Source organism: Clinocottus analis, unplaced genomic scaffold, assembly GCF_023055335.1.
Source record: "Clinocottus analis isolate CAN_PGR_092001 unplaced genomic scaffold, fCliAna1.0.p SCAF_25, whole genome shotgun sequence".
NCBI lineage: Eukaryota > Metazoa > Chordata > Actinopteri > Perciformes > Cottidae > Clinocottus > Clinocottus analis.
This window is the reverse complement of record NW_027175987.1, coordinates 6842690-6864434: the sequence shown is the minus strand read 5'-3', so window position 1 is coordinate 6864434 and position 21745 is coordinate 6842690. Positions and strand designations below refer to the sequence as shown.

The 21745-nt window shown below is 42.3% G+C and overlaps 3 protein-coding genes across 4 annotated transcripts; all 3 read right to left on the bottom strand.

Annotated features, from left to right (window-relative positions):
* Positions 1-128: 128 nt before the first annotated feature.
* Positions 129-3157, bottom strand: smx5. The gene is made up of 5 exons (XM_068591468.1): positions 3081-3157; positions 2802-2869; positions 2421-2451; positions 2252-2311; positions 129-669 (listed from the first exon to the last, which is right to left on the bottom strand). The coding sequence occupies exons 1-5, from the start codon at positions 3081-3083 to the stop codon at positions 544-546; spliced, it is 288 nt and encodes a 95-aa protein (XP_068447569.1). The 5' UTR covers positions 3084-3157; the 3' UTR covers positions 129-543.
* A 1081-nt stretch (positions 3158-4238) lies between these two features.
* On the bottom strand, positions 4239-15481 carry inpp5d (inositol polyphosphate-5-phosphatase D). Of its 2 annotated transcripts, XM_068591613.1 has the most exons (27): positions 15200-15481; positions 14671-14734; positions 13131-13266; positions 12883-13027; positions 11793-11933; positions 11612-11702; positions 11449-11526; positions 11277-11354; positions 11045-11168; positions 10162-10268; positions 9773-9875; positions 9483-9679; positions 9279-9396; positions 9084-9180; positions 8547-8685; positions 8155-8263; positions 7903-7991; positions 7488-7569; positions 6700-6789; positions 6514-6624; positions 6337-6416; positions 6164-6251; positions 5934-6080; positions 5784-5847; positions 5495-5692; positions 4968-5402; positions 4239-4875 (listed from the first exon to the last, which is right to left on the bottom strand). In XM_068591613.1, the coding sequence occupies exons 1-27, from the start codon at positions 15337-15339 to the stop codon at positions 4866-4868; spliced, it is 3261 nt and encodes a 1086-aa protein (XP_068447714.1). In that variant the 5' UTR covers positions 15340-15481; the 3' UTR covers positions 4239-4865. The 2 variants fall into 2 exon arrangements, with proteins under 2 accessions (XP_068447714.1, XP_068447715.1); XM_068591614.1 differs by lacking the exons at positions 12883-13027; positions 13131-13266; positions 14671-14734; positions 15200-15481 and adding an exon at positions 12635-12707.
* Positions 15482-16608: 1127 nt separating this feature from the next.
* gpr17 (G protein-coupled receptor 17) lies at positions 16609-20872 on the bottom strand. Its single transcript, XM_068591538.1, has 2 exons — positions 20758-20872; positions 16609-18618 (listed from the first exon to the last, which is right to left on the bottom strand). The coding sequence occupies exon 2, from the start codon at positions 18608-18610 to the stop codon at positions 17591-17593; it is 1020 nt and encodes a 339-aa protein (XP_068447639.1). The 5' UTR covers positions 18611-18618; positions 20758-20872; the 3' UTR covers positions 16609-17590.
* Positions 20873-21745: the final 873 nt, after the last annotated feature.

Genomic DNA, 21745 nt, shown 5'->3' with positions numbered 1-21745 from the left:
TAACTTCCTTCCGTGATTCCAGAATTCGTGGCAATAAAGCACTCCCCATTTCTCCGATCATTTAAAAAACGCTAACTAAATAAACTAGAAAAGCATACATACAAATGACAACAACATTATCAACATGATCAACGTGTAAATAAAATAGCATTTTATTTTGAAGTGGCCTTAAAAAAAAAACCAAGATAGTTAAAAAGGTAAGCAACAATACTTGTTTTACGCAACAGAAACACTACAACAGATCGTTACCTCTTACTGGGCTTGAAAAATTTGAGTTTAGTCTCATTTCTTTTACAGAAAACAAAAAAGGCAGTACAAATGCAGCCTTCCTGCACAGCTAATGACGATCTCCAACAATTACTGCTGATATCAGGAATGCAATTGAGTTCCTTGTGATAGCCCAGGAACATGCTTAAAGCACAAGTGCTGCACAAATCGTATCATCTTGAATGTAACTCAAAACTATATAATAATTCACTGTCACAAATCCCCCCCCCCCCTCCCCACTCTCCAGTCCAGACTCAACCCCATCCTTCAGGTCGATCACTGCTTCTGCTGCATCGCTTCTTTTCGTGCGGCGTCCTGCAGGAGCTGAGTGTCCACCTCATCCGCAGGCAGCTGAACGTACCGGACCACCGATCCACGGATGAAACAGTTTTTCACGGACAGCTACGAGCAAATTGAAACAAGACAATGCAGAGTTTGAAGAGAAATCATCACATCAAAGCGGCGGTGCAGACAGATACAGAATCTGTCCAGATAATATTCTATAATATGGCATTTAGCGGAGTGTTTAATATTCCCCCCAAAGCGTCTAATTTAACGCAACTGCACAAGGTTTCATGGAGGTTCTGTTGACGGCTTTACATTTTTATAATATTAATAACAAAATTCACCTCTCTTTCTGACACTATTCAAATTAAGTATTAAACATGTACACGTGTTTGGGATTTGAGAAAGATCTATTGTCCGTAGTAGTGTTTTTACAGCCGAGGACTCTGAGAAAACGTGTTTAAAAGCAATTCTGACAAAAGACATGAAGCATCACGCCGATAAAACAGCGTTAAGTTTGGGGATTTCTCCGAGCTGTTAAGGAGCCGGGATACCCTCCATCTCAAACAATGGGTTTTCACATTGAGGGGTTTAGATAGACATAGACCAAAGTTAGCCAACACGGCGCCCGCGGGCGCCTTGTCGCCCGCAGGGACCACGTGAGTCGCCCGCGAGACATGTTCTAAAAATCAAGAAAAAAAAATTGAGCTTTATCAAAAAAAATAAAATGTTATCAACCGACCATGGTCGCGTTAAAACTCTTCTCTGTCTCGCAAGCAGCGGAGTTCCGCCACCAACACGGGCGCAGACAGACACACACACACACACACACACACACACACACACACGTAAAAATATGTTGCATACTTTTCAGAATGGGATTTGCTGCTTTAAGCTATCACTATTTTAAGCTATCAACACTTTTAAAGCCTAACAGTTCATGTATGTGCAGGTCAAGACAAACAACAGGCTGCAGCCTGGAGCTCCATAAACGGACGTTTCTGACTTCGCATATCGAGAGTCTCTGGGCGCAAGAGGAAATGCTGATTTTAAATGTTCACCGTACGACGTTAACATGCTGCTCTGCACATGCGCGACTCGCCGATTCTTGGCATTTTGCCAAAAGCCGATCTTTATGAGATCTCTGTGAGGTCTTTTCTGCTGTTGCCTTTCATCAGAAGATGGACCTCAGCTCAACATTAGGTATGAATTGAGAGTCTGTATCAAATCTACAACTGTGTTAAAAAGATGTGGAGGAAAGCAGCTCACTGAGCCACTAATACAACCTGATGCTCACACATCTGCACTCATTCTGTTTTGTTTAGCAAAAAAATAGCTTATTGTTTTCCACAATGAGCTATTTAGTAGTTACTAAATATTAGTTATTTTTTGCACGGATATAACTTTATTTTCATTATTCTAACAAAGTGCTAAAAACATTTTTTCCTACCATCATTGTTGTGGAAATTGTTAATATGTATCGTGAGGAATAATGAACATTGATATGTGATCAGACACTTCACATATATTATTATTAAAAGGTGATCTGTGCAACTTTGTTATTCAGGAAGTTTGTATCAAACAAGTATCCCTTCGTATTATTTTGTACCTCGAAGTATCTCCCTGTTTCAAAAAGGTTGGTGACCACTGACATAGACCATAGAAGAAATGACACCGGATGATCAGTGCCAAGACTTACCATGTGTGGATATTTCTCTGGATCGGTGACACTAATGTCTGTGAGCTTGATGTTAAGGTACTGAAATACAAACACACACATACAAATCGATTAGAAGTCACGACTTGGCAGTCGGATTGTAAAAGAAACAGCTAATTGGCCATGAGTCCAATTAATCAGGATTTCCAACCTGGTCAACAGAATGAAGCGTTCCGCAGATGCTGAAAAGAAAGAAGACGGTATTACAAAGACTGCAGGAATTGATAGGCATCCCATCTTTACATCAGAGACAAATAATAATGAATTATCCTTGATCTCGGTGGTGGACAAAATAACAAGAACACCTTGTATTGTAATATATTACGATGCACAACAACCCCATTGCATTGCACTGCACGAGGTTTCTATTATTTTGGACAGGTAGAGCACTTAAATGACAAGCGCTTACAACAGTTTCCCCTCTTCCTCTCTTCACACAACGTTAACGCGAGCCTCCGTTCTTCGTGACTAGCTAACGTTAATTAATGGCGGCTAAATCAAACAGAGGGAAAGTTATTGGACAAATACTAACCTCAAGTCGTTTTTGAGCTCCACCACCACATCCTTCCCCACCAGCGACTTAAAAAACGAATAGAAAAGCTACAAAACAAAAATAAAATACGACATGACAACGTGATGTTAGCATCGGGCTAAAAGTCGAGCACGATACCGGTTTACAGACAGCGAGCAAAGTAAACCTTTATTAGGCGACACAGCGAGCTGTGAGTACTTTGACGCCTCACCAACTCTTCAAATATGACATTTATTGTAAACTAAAAACAAATTCAGACGTTCAAAATTGAGTTCTTACCATTATTGCAGGTTGTCTTGCGCCCGTGCGTCGAGTGTTGATGACGGGTTATTGTTGCGCGCCTGCGACGGATTGGGTGCAACTGCTAACCAAGACAACGCGAGGGCGCCAGAGGTGTGCTCGGTGTTTACGAGCGTGAAAACACTTTGAATTTTCGAGCTTCACAGAGTTTTTTTGTGGTTTGTTACTTGAACGATGGGAACATAACGCGTTATAGCGTCGACGTGAAGTAAAACACTTATCATAGTGTCTCATTAAGTCTGTGGAATGACTATCTGTCTATCTGTTGGGCTTAAGGCACAGGACCTACAACTATAGAAACCTTAAAGGCCTTTGCACTCTCCAGGATTTACTATACTTTTGTGTCGCAACTTTTTTGGCATGCCCCCTTTGAAATGAGGCATTGTCGACTTGGAACCCATTGTGAATGGTTACATATGGCTATAGCTCAGACCAAAAAGTAAAAAGGAACTCATTATGTTTTATAAATCCTCAGTCACACTTGTTGGGATGCCTGTAAAAAAAAATATGTAGAAAATGCAAATGCCCTCTTTTTTCATCTCACAATCTCTGAAATATATATTTTTTTCTTACCCCCTGGAGGGCCCCAACTCCCGCATTGAAAACCACTGAAGTAAATGATTAAACTGTGTCCAACGTAGCATCCTCAGTCGTTTACATGTGTCATGATTGAATTCGGGATACAAAAATATGGATACAATAGTCATTGTAATTATTTTTTGTAAATTCAAGAAATAGCATGAAGGAAATTTGCGTTTAGAGGTCTTCTTGCTTGTGCACATGAGCAACCATTATGCAATCTGTGAATCTAAAGTGCAGCTCACATTTGTACACATCTGATTGAACAACATTAGATTAAACAAAATGTAAGAGTTGATGGCCAGATATGTTTAAAATATTATTAAATAGGATGTCCTCTATGCTTTAAATATTTAAATATTTGAACATTTTGGATTCTCCCTCTGCAGTTCTTTGAGGCAACAGCAGATGGAAGCAAACAATGCGAGTGTTGCAGAACTAAATTGGGCTTTGCTGCAGCCATTGTGATAAGGTTGTGATAAAGATCCCAAATTACAAAATCAAGCTGCTATTTCTTTTATTTATTTAAGCATTTATTGTAAATCTTAATGGAAAACATGTAACTGTCCGTGGAGGATAATACTGTGCAGTACACATTTGTTAGCTATTGTATAGTGTAAAAGTTATAGTTTCGTAAAAACTTGAGTCTAAAAATGTTTACCTAATGTTTATATCACATCAAAGGAAAAGTTTCACATTTTAGAAAACACAGAGTTTTGCGTTCGTGCCAAGAATTGGATGAGAAGATCGATGCTAGGCTCCTGTTAGTACACAGCCAGGAGACAGTTAGCTTAATTTAGCATCAAGACAACATATGCTAGAAAAAGATGCAAGAAAACTGTCAAATATGTTAATGAACAAGCTTTTCATTGTTTTTTACCACATTGCACACAGAGCCATGCTCCCGTTTCCGGTCTGTATGCTAAACTATACTAACCGGCAGTGGCGTCACATTTCACCATTGAACGTGATAGTGGTATCACTCTTCTCATCGAACTCTCAGCAAGCGTGTGAACTGACACATTCCCCCAAAATGTAGAATTATTTCTTCATTAGTCACTCATAGTTGAAACATATAGCGGGGGTGAATAGCTGAAGATTTTACTCAGTTTTAATGTTTTCAATAATGCAGAGCATGAGCCTGCAGCCTGGTCTCACTTCATACAACGCCCCATCTTTGAAACTTCAGGATACACTGCGGAAAAACAAAGAGAACCATCATTTGTATTATATTTGATGGGGAAGTTTTACAACTAATTGGCATTGGCGTAAAACAGCATTCCTTACTGTCTTTGAGGCTGTGGCTGGCCAGGTCTTGCTGGCGGTCTGTGTTTGCTGGGGGCTTCAGAGCTCTCTCTGTAGTCTCTGGGGTTCTGGGGCTCCGGCATGCCCGGCCGGGACTTGGAAGGCAAAGGAGGCCGGTTGGACGCCATCCCACCTTCCGAGCGTGACGGCACCACTGGTTTCTTGTGCCCCGAGGCACGCGAAGGGATGGAGGTCAGAGGCTGAGGTTTGACCTCAGAGCACGTGAAGGAGCGGTTGCGCGGGGTGGGTAGTGGGGGGCGATCAGGCTCTCCGTCTGCTGGTTTGGAGGTTGAAATGTTGGGATCTGAAGGCGGGAGGAGGTCCTTCTGCTGGTGGTTTTGATCCTTGCACCGTGATTTTCCCATCGCACCATATAACGGATTGTCGAACATCTCTGACACCTTTTCTTCCTCACCCCTAGGAAAAAAGCAACTGTTTCACTTTAAACTGAATCTTATCAGATATTTTTGATTGAACACTGAGTTTCTGCACCAGAACAATACCCTTACATGGGTTTTCCTGTGGGACTGCGCGAGCCGCTCACGTCATAACCCCCCTTCTTGGCGTCTTTACTCCCTTGTCCGGCGATTGGAAGGTGTTTTGGTGGCATGCTGTAACTCCAACCTTTATCAACCACTTTCCCACCTTTATAGGACATTCCCATGTAACTGGGGTTGGAAATATCATACGTTTGGGTGGTGGAAAACCTGTCAACCAGAAGACAGAAATATCTCATCCCCGAAGTCATGTTTAAGATATTTTGAGAGGTAACCACTAAGCGGAAAAAAAATGCCTTACTTGTTGGGGTCGCTGCCTTTGCCTTTAGAGGCAACAGTGTCATCCTTTTCAACTTTAATGAAATCTGAAAGCAGAGTAAAACATTGATGCTACAAGAACTGCAATAGAAAGTGTTTTATAGGTAAGTCCTGAGTGGATTTCTAGGCTCACCGTATAACTTCTCGGTGGGAGTGCCCTCAGAGGTGCGCAACTGGATGCCACCTGTCAAAGTGCCCGTCTTCTCTCCATGGTGAGTCAGTGTGATTTGAAACTCGGTGTAGTTGAACTGGGCAGCTCGCAGCGCAACACAACCCTCCCCTTTGGAAATAAGACACCATTTGACTGTTAATACTGCTCAGCTCAACGCACCTGCATTGCATCACCGTGTGTGAGTTCATTACCATACGACTCGTCGCAGTCCGTCGACTTTACACAAATGAGGATGTGCTGGTCCAACAGGTACTCTGGGTCAGAGATGATGGGGGTAAGCTGAGGGGACAGAAGAGACAACACACCATGGTGACTTACTGGAACAAGTCATTGTCCAGACTGAAAGCTCCTGTCCTCATTTTACCTCGACTTGGTTGCCAAACCAAACTTTGATTGACCCGTCCAAGTGCTCCATGTTCTCTCCCTCTAACGTCTTGACTGTTTCTGTAGGCATTTAGAAAGACATTCATTTTGATCATCTCATCCCATTGGAAAACCACAATCCAATGAGACGTGGGCCGTCATGTGAGACGAAACATACTCTCCAAGCAGCTGGAATGGTATTCGATGAAGAACTTGGTCTTTGATTTTGTCAACAAGGTGGCCACACAGTTCATGATTTGTATCCCACCTTGAGGTGCACTGTTTAAATCTGAAAAAAAAGGCCGGTTACTTTGGAGCAGACAACATAAGGTCATCTGCATAGGGTTGAAGATGGTGATCATACCTTGCTTGGAGACAAACTGTGAGGCTACTCCAACTTCAAACGAGGCAAAAATTGGTGAGTGGTCACTTGTCATGATGTCATTGGTGCATCCTGCAATTTGGAAAACCTTGTTAGATATCATTAAAGGGGCAATTTGAAGCAATTTGGCCTAATACTTTCACTTCGGTCCAACGAGAAACATTCAGCGGACTCTGATATAAATTGAATAATGAAACATAACTATGTTTATACTTCACAGGTCCATATTTTCCTCATCAATTATTCATTATATTATTATTTATTATTTTCCTGGAAAATATAAATGTCTTGTTCTGAATAAATAATTATTATATTTGTTGAATTGTAAGCTTGTCTGTAGACAAATATCATACTTTTCTATTGCTGACCAAGACTGGATGTACCAATATTCATTATTGAGCGTTTTAAGAATTGAAACCAAGATGTGTGGTGAGTGGGATATTATACAATTGGAAAATTACATTTTCAGTGCTTTCTGGTGAACAAACTATCTACGTATCTACAACCAATATGTCTGCCAGAGCCCCAATATATCTGCAAAAAACTATCAGCCAAGCGGATTCCCCTTCCGCACACCAACTAAAAGACAATTACTTGGAATAATTTGTTGGACGTGTTAATGAGCCCAGCTTCTACTTTCCTTTTAATTCATACTAAAACGATAGAGTGCATTCTAGAACCCTTGCGAGGAAATCATAGGAAATTATTCAGAAGTCATGGACCCCGTAAAATAAAACACTACAAAAAAATGCTAATTTTGAATGACTCACCATATGCTTGGCAGACAACATGAACCAGAGGGTAAGACTTCCGCAGGACACGATCGCACCATGAGGGCAAATTGTATTTGGTCTGTCGAGTTAAAGACGTTACACAAACATGAGTACTGAATATGGTCAGGAATTAGAGGCGCAGTTCAAGCATTGACATGCAGCTGGGAGGTTGGTCTAAAAGGGACATTTGTTGAACTGTTCCTGGAGCTCATAGATGAGTTGTATCATACATTTACTAAGAGCCACAATATATATGTTCACATGGACCCTTTGACAAAGATGACTAAAAGCAAAAAGCTTGTTCCGTGTCAGCTGAGAGTTGTGTTTAATGTATTTGCTTTTAGTGTTTTTGCACTATGGGGCATGACAGGAGCCATACAAGAAAAAGACATCTGACTAAATATAAGCTTACCCCCGTAGCTTTGGCCTTTGTGTAGGCATACTTATCTCGCGTGTCTCTTTCAAAGCGATACGTGGGTGCAAACGTGATTTCCTCTTCGTCTGAAATCCAAATAAAATCATTGTTAAAAAAGACATGCTTGTATTTTAAATGTATTCTGACAATGTGTGAATAGAGAGCTGAACCCATACAACATAAGCTAAGTTACACACACTTTGCTGCATGTCTGTTTTGATCAATATTCTCCATGCGCCCGAGGCTCACCGAAATGCAAGAAGACCTTTCCATCATTCCTCTCCATGTTGAGCTGGTCTTTACTGAGGAGTTCCTGGTACTGCTGCTGTTTGATCTTTGTCACAATGTACTCAGCTTCCTGTGAAGGGAAACAGTGCAAAGTGGTGACTTATCCTGCCTCAAAGTGTTAGCAGCTGAGAGCTCTGACACCTGACAACTTATAGCTTCCTCTTTTACGCAACACTCACTGAATGACAAAACACATCTCATGAAATGTGCTACATAAAAAAAGACGCAGGTCATATATTTGTGAATCTGCATGTTGTTCTTTTAAAAACAATAGAAGTCCGTAGAGTATGGTATCACATTACATCATTTGGGTGTCCTCTCTACGCAGCAAACTGCATTGAACAACAACTTACTGTCGATGGGAACTCAACGCGGTAGTTCAAATCACCGAGCCAGAAGAGGTGCGTGAACCGATGTGTTATGTCAAATGGATTGAGCTTTTTGTCTCCCAGATTCAGGAATCGCAGGATGTTAATGTAGTTTTGATTGCGCCTGCAAATACAGCCGATGTTATTGCAAGGACATCAAAAGTATGACAAGAGAAAATGAAAACAGTTGAAAATATAATGACTTTGTGAAAGATTAGAAAAAGAAGAGTAAAATAAAAACGGCACCTGAGAGGCAAACATCTTGGGAAAAGAAGTGCAAAAACAACCTGCAGCTACTACTAAAGCTTATTGTATTGCGAGTGCAAACTAATAAATAACGGGGACCCTGGTATCATATTCTTTACCAACTAGATAATGTTTCAAGAGATTTTAGAGTTAATCAAACTAAACTGCAAAAGTGGTCAATCCCTACTAGAAATTACAACCTTGGTTCCATACATGTACAATGTTACTAATTATATAAACTGTATGGCTTTGTTGAACGGGAAATCTGTTGTTCACCTGAGCTTCTTCTCACTTCCAGAGGTCAGGTGACTGTTGACAAAGCCAAACGACGTACCGTTGAACATGAAGGACACTCCCACTGCTCCCTTGTTTCCTAAAAGACAAACATCACAGTGAGTGCTGATGGGTAATTGCTCAATGAACTTATATGACAGGTCATCAACTGGCTTGTGGAGAAGTGGGCAAGCTAACCCAGAGTGTTGGCGATCCCCGTCTTTACACTGTCCGAAAACACGTGGGAGATCCTGTTTTCGTGCTCAGGCTTTGCCAGAACCACGATCCGAATGCTCCACAGGGTGTGGATCGCCACCTGGATGTCAGAAGACGGCATGATGCCTCAGTGCTCCGCACCAGCAATCAGTTGTAACTTTGCTATACTTTGTCACGGTCACTCACTTGTTTAAAGCTGATGTTTGTGATTTTCCTCAGCACACCTTTAACTGTGTCTGCCCAGTCCCTGTCGCCCAAAGGATCCTCCTGAGTCCCAATGACATAAAAATCATGCGGGATGTGGTCCGCCGTGTCATCTCGTGTCTTCCCTTGGCCTTTACACTGAAACCAGGAGTCAGTGTTGTGGGGAGGTCCAGCATTTCCTGCGGGTTTGTGGAGAAGTATTTCACTTTGCGGTTACATTGTAAGACATGAATTTAAATTTAGTGAAACATTTTATGTATTAACATTGTTACCCATGTTCCAAGTGCCAACAAACACTGTGATCATGTCTGGTTCAAGCTTCTCGGAGTGTTTGTTCTTCATTTGTTGAAGAAGTTGGCAAAAGCCCTCCCTTTTCTAGTTGGACACATTTAAAAAATAAAAAACGTAATTTTGGAAAATGAACATATTTAAACATCACTCCTCAAGAATTTTCTTGTGACTGAAACTTAAAGCCCCTAAAATTGTATTGTATTTTCTCAAATGAAATCCACGGTTATGTCGCCATACCAGTGTCAACAAATCTGATCAATCAATAGTGTTAGAGAATAATGTTCGAGATAAATATTTGATTACAAAACATGTTTCCAGGGGCCTCAAGGTAAAATCCGGACCAAAGCTAATGATAAGATGTGTTTTTCACCTTTGTGTCGTCAAACGTGAACTCTTTTCGCAAAACCTTCTCCTTCTCTGACTCCGCCACGATGACAAGTTTTGAGTGCATTCGTTGGGATTTCACCAACTGCAGGACTAAAAAAAGACCACAGTACTCAGTTCAGCCACTTCAGCATGCTAACAGGCTCCTAAACAGTGAAAATAATGACATTTAGCGTGAATATATGTCTTTTATTTCAGACTTGTGAGTCCATATAGCAACAAACAGAACAACAACAATATATAAAATACAATATAAAACACTACAATACAAGGACACAGGTATAATCATTAGTTAAAAGTCACTCATGGTTAAAAACATACAGACACTTGTTCCAATGCTTCCAGAGACAAGAGCCACACCCCCTGTCTCTGGAAGCATAAACTAGAAGCATAAACTAGGGTTTAAGCCTAGTTTATGCTTCTGCGTCAGGTATAACCCCTGAAACCACACAGCCACACAGCCACACCCCCCTGGTGGCATGGCGGTGAATTGCAGAGCAACGCGGTCCCTCGACGCAGAACTTTGAATGCTCAATGACGGCGTCACGTCAACGGCGTGGGTACGGCGTCGACATGACGCTTCGTCAAATGCCATTGGTCACTAGGAAGGGTGCAGATACACTCTTACCCCATTCAGCTCATGGTTTGACGTGAATACCAAAAGTGCAAGATTCTAATCTAGTATGGAGGGACCCCTCGCTCTTGCAGTTTGACAAATAATTTAAAATGATTTATTTGATAAAAAGCTTTAGATGCATCTATGAATAATGTTTACCATGTTAATTTAGCAAGTTACAGAAAACTATTGCAAATTGGCACTAAACACACCATTTCACGAAAAAAAAAAAAAAAAAAGGGTTATTTCTTACTTTTGTTGTGCACAAAGAATTTGTCATCAGGCCCATCTTTTGACTTCTTGAGAAAGAGCCTCCCACTTTCAACATCCACTTTCAGGAACATCTTTGTGGGAATAGCCAGAGCTTCTTGCTTGACCTGAAAGTGAAAGAGGAAACGGCTCAAATAAACCAAAAACCTACAGACATTTTATGAAATGTAATTTCATAAATGCATTGTTATATGGTAACTCATTTCAAGGAGCACCTCAAAGGTGACGAGCGGTATGAGAGATTTCCTGTGACCGCCTTCATTTCCAACAGACTCAAACATAGACATTTTAGCCTGAAAAAAAGTAATAAAAAGCGCTTTGTCATTTGTAACTGACCAAGAATAACCAATATCGTTCACGGTCAGTCAGTAAAATGAGCCACGTTACCTTATCTTCTATAGAGTAGAGCAGTTTTGTCAGCCGCTCAAGCCTAAAAGATACAGATTGACCTGAATCGCCTGAATTCTGAAATTCAAGCAAATAAGACATGATTAGTGCTTTTTTTGTGTGTTAGTTAATAATGCAGCAAAGGCTCAAGGGAGCCACCCACTTGTTTTGGAAACTGTCCAATCCCTGGGGAGAACTGCTGGTCAAACGCTCGATGGAAGACCTCCAGAACAGGCAGGATGCGGGAGATTTCACTGTCTCACAAAAAAAAAGGCCAGCGCATGGTTCAATCGACCCTTTACATTGTGATCTATATAATATATTTTTGTGACTGGTAAGCATACCTGTTTAGATTCTTGCAAATTGTCATTGTGAGCTTCTTTAGCCCAGGGAGGTTAGGGCAACCATACTGTACTTGTTCAGCATCCAAGCAGATTGAGTTCCTGAAGTATTCTTGAATAGCCATATGATGCTCCTCTGGTATTCTGGAAACATGGGAAACCTTTTAACGCTGATATTTCCGGGAGTGCCGCAGGAATGAGCCCTAAAACCTGGAAATGTCTCTGAATTTTTGCACTTCAAGTTCCTTTGTCTCAGGCGTAAATTGAATGGGTTGTTGGTCAATACTAACTTTTGGGGTTGGTCTATAGCAATAAGCATCCCTGCAGCATTTATACACCAGGTTAATCACATCTCGGTGTCAAACCACTGCACATAATCGTGGGATTCAACACAGTCAGTGCGTTTACATGATGGTATTAATTCGAATTTTGCTTTAGTCGGACTGTGCTCTCTTTCGGGGCAACTGCTATTATCCTAATATACATGGCTGTGAATAAATCGAATCATTGGCCGGAAGCGTGTCATATCCGATACAATAGGTGGCGCTGTTTTCATTACATCTCGTGGTGATATAGCCATCTCCGCTTGACCTCTTCACTCGTCATAATGGAGAGAACTCCGCTACCTTCGGTGGTTGTCGGGGAGCTAGCGCAGAGCAAACAGGGAACTAGCAGCAGCGCTAGCTGGCTACATCAGGGAGCTAGCAGAGACACCCACCGAAGGTAGTATCGGCTCGTAACCCGACTTTTACGTTTGTAGTTTCTGCGTCGAGGGGGGCGGTGGGATCATGAGCATGCGCAAAGGCGCATAGTCCAGTTCCTAATCCGATTCACCGTTTACATACCGGGATGTCCGAATTATCAACCGAGTCGGATCGAGTTATCCATGGGTGTTAATCGGATCGTAGTCGGACCGCAATTATTCAAACAAAGGTGTTTACATGAAAGCGATAATTCGATTTCAGTCCGATTAAGCCAGTAATTCGAATGTATGTAACCGCACTGACTGTAAACACTGAGCACTGGCTGGGTATTAGAAACTTTGTGTGGAGAATTCTCTGGCTGAGGTGAATAAGTGCAAATGTGACCATACATAGACAAGTCCATCTGCTGCAGTCTCATCAGGTAGGTGTCTGATAAGGACTTGCAGGCCTGCTCAGAAGATTTGGGGTCACTGTCTTTCACATCGTTGGCCAAGAAGTTCCTGGGTGGGAGCTGCGGTGGAAGATTATTGGATTCTGCAGGACAGACAGGTACAGTATAGGGTTGTTTAGGAAGTCAACATCTTCAACAGGCACATTACATTACAGCCACTATTCAAATGAAGTGAAGTTGTTTGACCTGACTCCTCGTCCGCCTCCTCCTCCCTCTGGACAGGGTACTGCAGATGTGTGATCAGACCCATGTTGGGACTGTAATATGCCTCCACCAGCTCAGGCAGCATAGAGAAGAACCTGATAGGAACTCCTTCAGATGCCTGAAGAGCAGATCACAGCAAACACGTAATTGTCCTCATGCCTCAGCAGAACTGAAATGTCATGTTTTTGCTTTTCTGAAAGACGTTTCTATCTTTGGTTTTGTTGTTAAACCAGGTGACATAATGTTTCGGTTCTACTTCCCTTGTGATGTCGACTTCCTCCTGTAACCCAGAGCTGCATGTCATCATCTATGTTCCCTCAGCAGCTGTATGATGCTTTTCCAAAAGATTTAACAGTTTTTTTTAAATTTTATTTTGTTTATTCTCATTAGCCTACTGATAATTGGTTATTATACTGGTACTCCATTCTAGCACCACTAGCAGGACATTTGGTTGGTTTGGTCTGATGTGCTGTCATGTTCATTTACTGTGCGTGGACACCAGGAAGATATTTTGCAGGAAAAGAAGTAGGTCCCTTTTAGTGGTAAATGTTTATGTTCCCATATGATCCTACTTTCTCATGCTTTAATTCTACACCCATGATACTTAATTGCGTTTGCCAAAATTAACTCACAAGCACCAACTACTTTCACTTCCTGCAGGTGGATGTAATTTTACAGCTAACATTATATAACAATGGTAACAAACGGATATCAAGCAAATACAATAGTAGCACTAGTACTTTTCATTAGTCCCTGCCTCAGCCAAGAGTCCCTGTACACCAGTCACTAATCATTGAACTGGGCATTTTCCAGGAAAGCATGACAGACTTGCTATTGTAAGCTCATGCAGGAAGTTGTAGCTTTGTCAGCCATGGAAAGCCATGCTAGCCACTCTGTGGGGATGTTCTTCTGACAGCCGGTGCTTTGAGCTAAATGTCAGTGTGCTCACAACAGCAAGGTTTACATGCTGATTCTTCTATGAAAGTACATTGTTAACCATTTTAATGTAGTGTACTAGCATGATAACATTTGCACTAAACATAAAACAAAGTAGGCCTAGAGCTGAGGGTTGATGGGAATGCCATACATTTTAGTAGCCTATTGTATTAAACCAGTAAGTACCAGACCCAGGTAAATTTGATAAAAAGTGACTCCTATAGCCATTATTTTTCTGTCTATTATAAATACATGAACATGAACAGCCGTCAGAGTTATACTGGTCTATGGTTAGATGTCTACTTAACTTTCATTGACAGCCAAGAATTTGTTGTGTTTTAGCCTCGACAGGTCTACCTCTAGTTGACACCAATGGTGGTTTTACAAACATGTCTGTAGGCTAGAGCATGTTTTAAATTGGCTTTCAGCAAGTAGGTGCACGTTTGAAATAGCTGCGCACCAGCATTTAAAGTGGATATCAGAAGCCTGTTATCTTCATTATGTAAATACTAAATACCAAGTCTACAACCATAATAATTTATCTATCTTTGGACCCAAATAATGCTGGCTTGTGTAAACAACCCACCTGGACAGAGAGCTTCTTATCCTCATTTGGCAGGATTCTGTATGTGTATACACAGTTCTGGTATCTGTATTCAAAATAATGCAAATAGGTGTCACTGAAATAGAGAATGTGTGTCAGGTAAAGAATCACGCTGACTAGTGTTTTCAATGTCTTCCGCATGCAAACAGGTCAGGTGACATATTAGATGGTGGCTCCCTCTTGAAAAACGAAAATGAGTTTGAGATAGCAAAGGGTGTTGCTTTGTGGTAGCACAGTATCCAAAAAAGAGGAACTAGTCCTGCATTGCAGTGCAGAGATATATTATACATTTAAAGTCTTCTCATGCTATATAAAAAATGTCAAAAAGATGATGTTGACTTACGTTTTCACCTGTTGCCTAAAACATTTATTATAACAGCCATGTCAGGTTTTTCTTCCATTAGTTAGGATCATACACAACTCATGTTATGAATGTTTTTTGAACATTTTAGGAAACTGCGTCACAATAGACCGTCAGTGCAATAGTTAGAAACAAGTAATGCCAACTTACAGAACACAGAGGGCATACGCTCCCTGTATGGACTCACTGGCCCGGATAAGGAAGCTTCCATCTCTTGCTGCTTTGGAAAGTAGATCCTCAGCTTTGGATCGAGTTATAGTACCATGGCACCAAGGCTGATAACTCGGCATCCTGTTTCTTACCCAAGCGCCTGAGCTCAAGAGTTTTGCATCTGCTCGCAAACTATATTCCAGCGAACCAAAGTAGATTCAGTTATTCTCTCTGTCTATTGTCAACTTTTCATGGTGCATACTTTTAAGTCCTTTCTTTCACTTGTTCATCCCCTGCCTCCGAAAGCTGCAAAAGGAAGCTGCTACTAGCTCGCCTTTTGAACTTCCTCATTTGCAAAATTAGGAGAGGAGGGCCCTGCTGCTGCCACTCTGCTTGTTGCATGACAGATCTGCAGAGCTGTAAATGTTAATACAAATGTTTGCTTGCTGAGTAGAAATCTATCACACTACTTTAATGATTAACCAGTATTCCTTCAGTGGTGCACCTGCTTGTCAATGTGAACTGTGCAAAAAGAAAATGAAGCCATTTGTGTACAGTTGAAAGAATTGAAAAGGGGAAGTAACACAAAACAATTATTATTGTCAACTGATCTTCTGATAAATGTGTTCGTGAATACATAATGTCCACCCCAGAAGACCCCACCTGAGTCTGATTACTAACTGTTCAATACGAATCAGGAGAACTAGGGTTTTTTTCTAAAGGAAATATAAGTTTAAAATGGCTTGCCCTGTTCATGTGATGGACAGGAAGTCTTGCAGAAATAAGAGGAGGAAAATGAGCTGCACGCAAACCACAACACGGGTCACATGATACAAAAAGAGAAGTACACAGTGACAAGTCACTGCAGCTCGGAGGTTTCTGTCCTGAGCTCGAAATAGGGTTCCCACTTTCACAAAGAGTAGGTCGAAGTATGAGGTATGCAACAACAGTGTAGAGAAGACACATCAGCTCAGAGGGCGTGAAATCAGACGTTTACTCAATTATTATTTACAACTTGGTGTACATTTATAACTCACATCTTAATTACAAAGCAGTGTGAATCATGTCTGTCTGTCACAAACACTTATTTTGCAGATCAAGCTAAACTGACTTATGATGAAAAAAAGGATTAATAGTTTGTCATGCAATAGTGCAATGTCATAAAAATGTAGAAAAAAACTATAAATGCATAGCATAGAGAGTAAATGAAGAATGTATGTACAATTAGGATTTCTCTAGCAAAAGTACAATACACATGATACTGGTGTCAAAAATACATATGTAAGTGGGTTAAAATACACCTTATATTAAAACAAGACAGAGTCTGCAGCCATGCTAGCAACTCTCTTTCTTCGGCACAATGGCACTTTTAGTATCAACATGCTAACATGCTCACAACGTCAATGCTAACATGCTGATGTTTGGCAGGTATGATGTCTACCACGTCCCCATACTAGCACTGGTTGTGTCGGCATTGTGTTTGTTGATTAGCACTAAAAGCTGTCATTAGCTTTGCATACAAAGCTATTGCTATTGCTATAGCTATTCATTAGCTATTGTTCATACAATCCAATCAAGTGCCACATATTTTTACATATGTCAGATTGAATTGGACCAATTTTAAGAGCTTTGATGCTAGAGTAGCATCCCATCCAATAGTTTTGGAGATATGTCAGTCTGTACAAAGTGGTGGACTCACTGACTGACGTTGCCATCCCAAGAGCCACACAACGCAAGCATGGCTAACGACACCCTAGATAAAAAACAATTATTATTAAAAGCTAACAAGTATTTATTACATTTGGCATAGGATACAAAAACAGTAATATGAAATATACAATCAAAGTTAACTAAGTATATTGATTATTTGGTGTTTGACACAAAAAGCTTGTAGAAACAGTTGACTCAACTTCTTCTTTGTTGAGGTCACAGGCACTTGGAGCCTTGTAGTCTTACAGACTTTGATGGCTTTGATTGCGAGGGCTAATGATGGGCAGGTTCTCTGGTTGACTTTATGCACACTTTCCGGGAAGTCGGCAGAGTTTTGTCTTATGATGGCGTTAAAGTAACTTCCAAATATTTTGATTTAAGGTAAAAAATAACTGTATTGATTTTAAACAGGGGGCAATCTAAATTATCTTCAATTGATTACCTTACAAATGTGTCTCACACTTTACTGGACACATGAATGTCCATGTCCGGGTAAAGTGCTGTCCCAGTCCTCATATGACGTCTGGAGTCCTCACATTGTCCGGCAGGGTGAAGGAGGCGTAGGGTTGACACTGGAACTGGGCCTTTAATTCAAGTTCAGGGGCCTACAGTGTAAATTAACAAACCGATTTCATGTTAGAAATGCATCTCCATCAAATAGCGAGTTTAAATCTCCCTTCTTTAGAACTCAGACTTGGCGCTCACAGAGCTTTCGTGTGTTCCCTTCAACTCTCCGCTGGTTGCTCCAGACAAGCCCATTGGATCTTTGCAAAACAAACGCTTCAGAGTGCCACGGAACTTCTCCGCGCCGAACAGGTAGATCAGTGGGTCCATGGCGCCATTCAGGCAGGTGAGGGAGGAGGTGAGGCGATTGGCCAAGCTCAGGCCTCGACGTGTCTGGCACGAAACGCCAGGGTGGCTGTAGCCTAGGATGAAAGTGGCCCTGCTCACGTGATAAGGCAGGAAGCAGACCACATAGATGAGCATGACCAGGCCGATGGTGCGCAGGGCCCTCAGCTTGAGAGCCGGCTCTAACCTGGAGCCGCGATGCAGGCTGTGGATGATGAGCAGGTAACAGGACAGGGTGGCGAGGAACGGCGGGGTGAAGGCCACAGCCAGAGAGATAAGTGCATTGCGCGAGGCCTTCTCTCTGTACAGCTGCGAGCACACCACCATGCCGTCCACCTCCGCAGTCTGGCGGGTGATTAGCAGCGGCGCCATGGAGACGGTAACCAGAGCCCACAGTGAGAAACTGATGATGTGGGCGTAGCGGGCACGGCGAACCTTCAGCGACCTCACAGCGTGCACCACAGCAAGGTAGCGATCGCCTGCCACGCAGGCCAGGAAGTAAAGGCTGGCGTACATGTTGACGTAAAACAAGAAGCCTGCCAGCCTGCAGGGCACCTCACCGAAGGGCCAGTGGCCCCCAGTGAGGTGATAGGTGGCCCTCAGTGGGAGGATAATCACGTAGGACAAGTCTGCCACAGCCAGGTGAATCAAGAAGACGTTAGCCGGGGAGGAAGCGCCCCGTTGGTGAGAGAAGATCCAGAGAGCCAGGCTGTTGCCGTTCAGCGCTAGGAAGAAAACCACGATGTAGAAACATCCAAACAGTGTGTTCTCAACTGTTGTATCCACTGCTGCACAGCTCTCAGATGACTGGTTGGATAGCAGGGAGGGAAGCTCCATTGTAGCAGACTCCATTTTGTTTACTGAGGAGACAAAAAATAGTTTTGAATGAATCCTAAAAGCAATTTCAGGAATAATTACTAGAACCGTCTCTTTTCTTTGGGAGTATTAACTAAGCAACTAATGTACATTTGTGGTATTGATACAACTAAAACAGTTGTGGATTAGGTCTTGGACCATTGGAGTCATGACTTTTCTAAACATGTGCTTTTGATTTCCAAAATTGTTCATTGCTCGTATTCAGACAGCAAACTGCCCCAGTGACAGGAAACCCAACCCCTGTCCACTCTACTCTACACACATGCACATGCACACGCACGTGCACACACGTGCGCACACACACACACACACACACACACACACACACACACACACACACAGACAATAGGGAGGGAGACTACTTGTCACAGTGCCAGTATTGCAAGGTAACAATAGATGTCAGTGTCTCCGGCTAATGTGCACATGCTCTTGGAGCGGATAATTACTTCATTCTGACCCCTGCAAGAGACTTCCTCCGCACACTATTACGTTCAGGAAGTTGAAGTCATCAGATCGTCTTTGTACAGCGTATTTGGCGTCACAGTCTGAGTTTTCACCAGTAATGCTTTCATCTAGAGTGAATTGAAAAGTCTCAAGGGGAATGGGAGCGTCTGTGCAAGCTAATACTATGCAGTACGCACTTATTAGCTGTTATATATGTGTAAGGATGTGGTCTAAAAATTGATTTCAAACTTCAAATGCAGAGTTCACGTTCAAACCTAATGTAATGTTAGCTTAGCAGACAAGAGAAAATGCGTCTCCATGCTTTAATATCTTTTTTAGAATTTAGACAATATCTATCTTTGCATGCAATTCATTTCTGGTTAGTGTAGCCTACATTTGAGTTTAATCTGACCAATATAACTTTTACCATTCCTCAAAAGGATTGCATCGTTGTTTTTATTTTTCAATTATTTAGACACACCTCAAAAATCACAATCACTCCTCTGGAAAGTTCCAGCTGTCTATTCTTTATTTTGTTTTCATCTCCTCCTACTCTTCTGTGACCCCACACCTACACAAACATCTGTGGGGCGTGAACAGCAATAATTAATCGCAGTAAATGCTTCTCTCGAACTTTCACTTTGAAATTTGTGGAGAATCCAAGAACAGCATCAAAACATGTGCAGCAGAGGATGAGCTTGTCAGCCCACATATGTTTCAAGCTAAAGGGAGGTTCCCCAAATACACAACGCAAATAGCTCACCAAACAGTGAAATGTGGTAAAGTAATGCTGCACCATTACAGGGCTCCTTAATAAAAAATGGAATGGGATTGTCTCTTCTTTTATCTGACTGGGCTAAATGTCCGTTTCCCCAGCTCACTGATCGGACTTTTGGCCCATTAAGAACCAGCCAGATGTAGCAGTGTAGGTTTTTTCCAGTGTCTGCTCTACGCTCCTGCACAGACTGTAGCTGTGAGACCCACAACGGAGGGTATTTCTCAGCCAAGTCTCATTCAGGAGCCTCAAAGAAAAAAAGGGTTGCAGTCCCAGCAGGGATAACAAACCAGGAGCTGCGCCGCTCAATGGAAAAGCTCCCGTAAATACGGATCCCCGAGGGATAATCCTCAAGAGAGGCAAATCCTGAAATATGCGTTCATCACAATGATCTGGGTAAGCAGATCTGTGCGAGAGTGTTGGCGGAGAGGAGACCGAGCATCCTGGCACCGGTCCTCTCCAGGGATTAGTCGGCAACAATTTGCTGTGACAAAACAGTGACAGCTGTAATGTGCACAATCTCCTTTTGTTAAAGCTCGTCACAGTTAAACCCAAAGTAGAATAAAGTCAATGTGAAATTTGGTTATTGGATTAAATGCGGGGTACACTTGATATTCCCCGACTGGAAGGATCTTGAAAAGTAGATTGTCATCACTGCAAGCTTCAAAAAAGTGTGTCACAATGCTTAACCGTTTTGGGATTTACTTTACAAAAGTGATACATTCACAGAATAAACTCTGATACACAACTGCACAGTGAACTTTGATACAGGATATATTGTTTTACAGCAACAATTTGTGTCACTTAAATACAGTGTGCACTGTGGAGCCAGACTTTTAATAAAGTTTTAAAAAAGATCTCTACCGCTTCATCAGAATCTGAGGTAAAAATAATAAAGACTTACCTGAGCTTTAGATCTTCACAGTAAATGGACGTCTCGAAGAGAAGCTTGGCTGCTTGGGGGAACAATTCCGCCGCTAAACAAAGCGCAGCAGCAGAGTGAAAGACTGGGAGTCGGTCCGGCGAGCCCCTGGAAGAACTGAAGCTCTGACACAAAGAACGCTGTCCTATAACCCCCTGCACTCTCCCTCAAGATGTTCTCAGGAATGAGACTGTAGCTCTTTTTGTGTCTCGACAAAATTTGATAACAGCAAGGGAGTCCCAATGGGAGCCGCTCGTTTGAACCTTGACCCCACCCTTTCTTTCTCCATCCCCTTCTCTTCAGAGAGCCACTTGTGCGCTCCACAATAGCCTATGTCAGAATAAGCGCCACATTTTAGCAGAGGGGAGAAGAATGGCATGCCTCAGTCGCAACGAGACGCCGGGTATGACTCCATGGAAACAAGGCCGAGTGGTGCGCCGAGTGCCTTTAGCCGTGAACTCCCACCCCCCCACTGATAGATAGAAGATGGACTGTGTTGTTCATTTAGAGGTTTATGACTGAAGTCTCAAAGATGATCTTTTGTAGCTGGTGTGTTTAGCTCAACAGAGGGCCCCGTTCCCTATGGAAGAGCGGGTGAAAAACAAGAGCGGGGAGGATTGTGGGGGGTGGGGGTACGCTTGAAGGAAACAGAGGCCCTTGTTGGTCTCTCGCCTCCTGGGGGCATCCTGAATTGGAATGCCCAAAATAATCAGTCACATAGCCATCGGACAGATGTGGAGAGAGTACCCGCTGGCTGAGGGGGAATAATATTTCTTTCATACAAGGAGATCACAGCTGTGTGTGACACACATTGGCTCTATCATCGATATGCAAATAGCATTCTGTAGACTTGAATGGAGGCTCTATCTTTGCAGGACGGCGGAGAAGCTTTGACATCAACCCCCCCCCCCCCCCCCCCCCCTTAATCTACTGACAACCGCTAATTGGGACGGCCCCCCGGCTTTTGTTT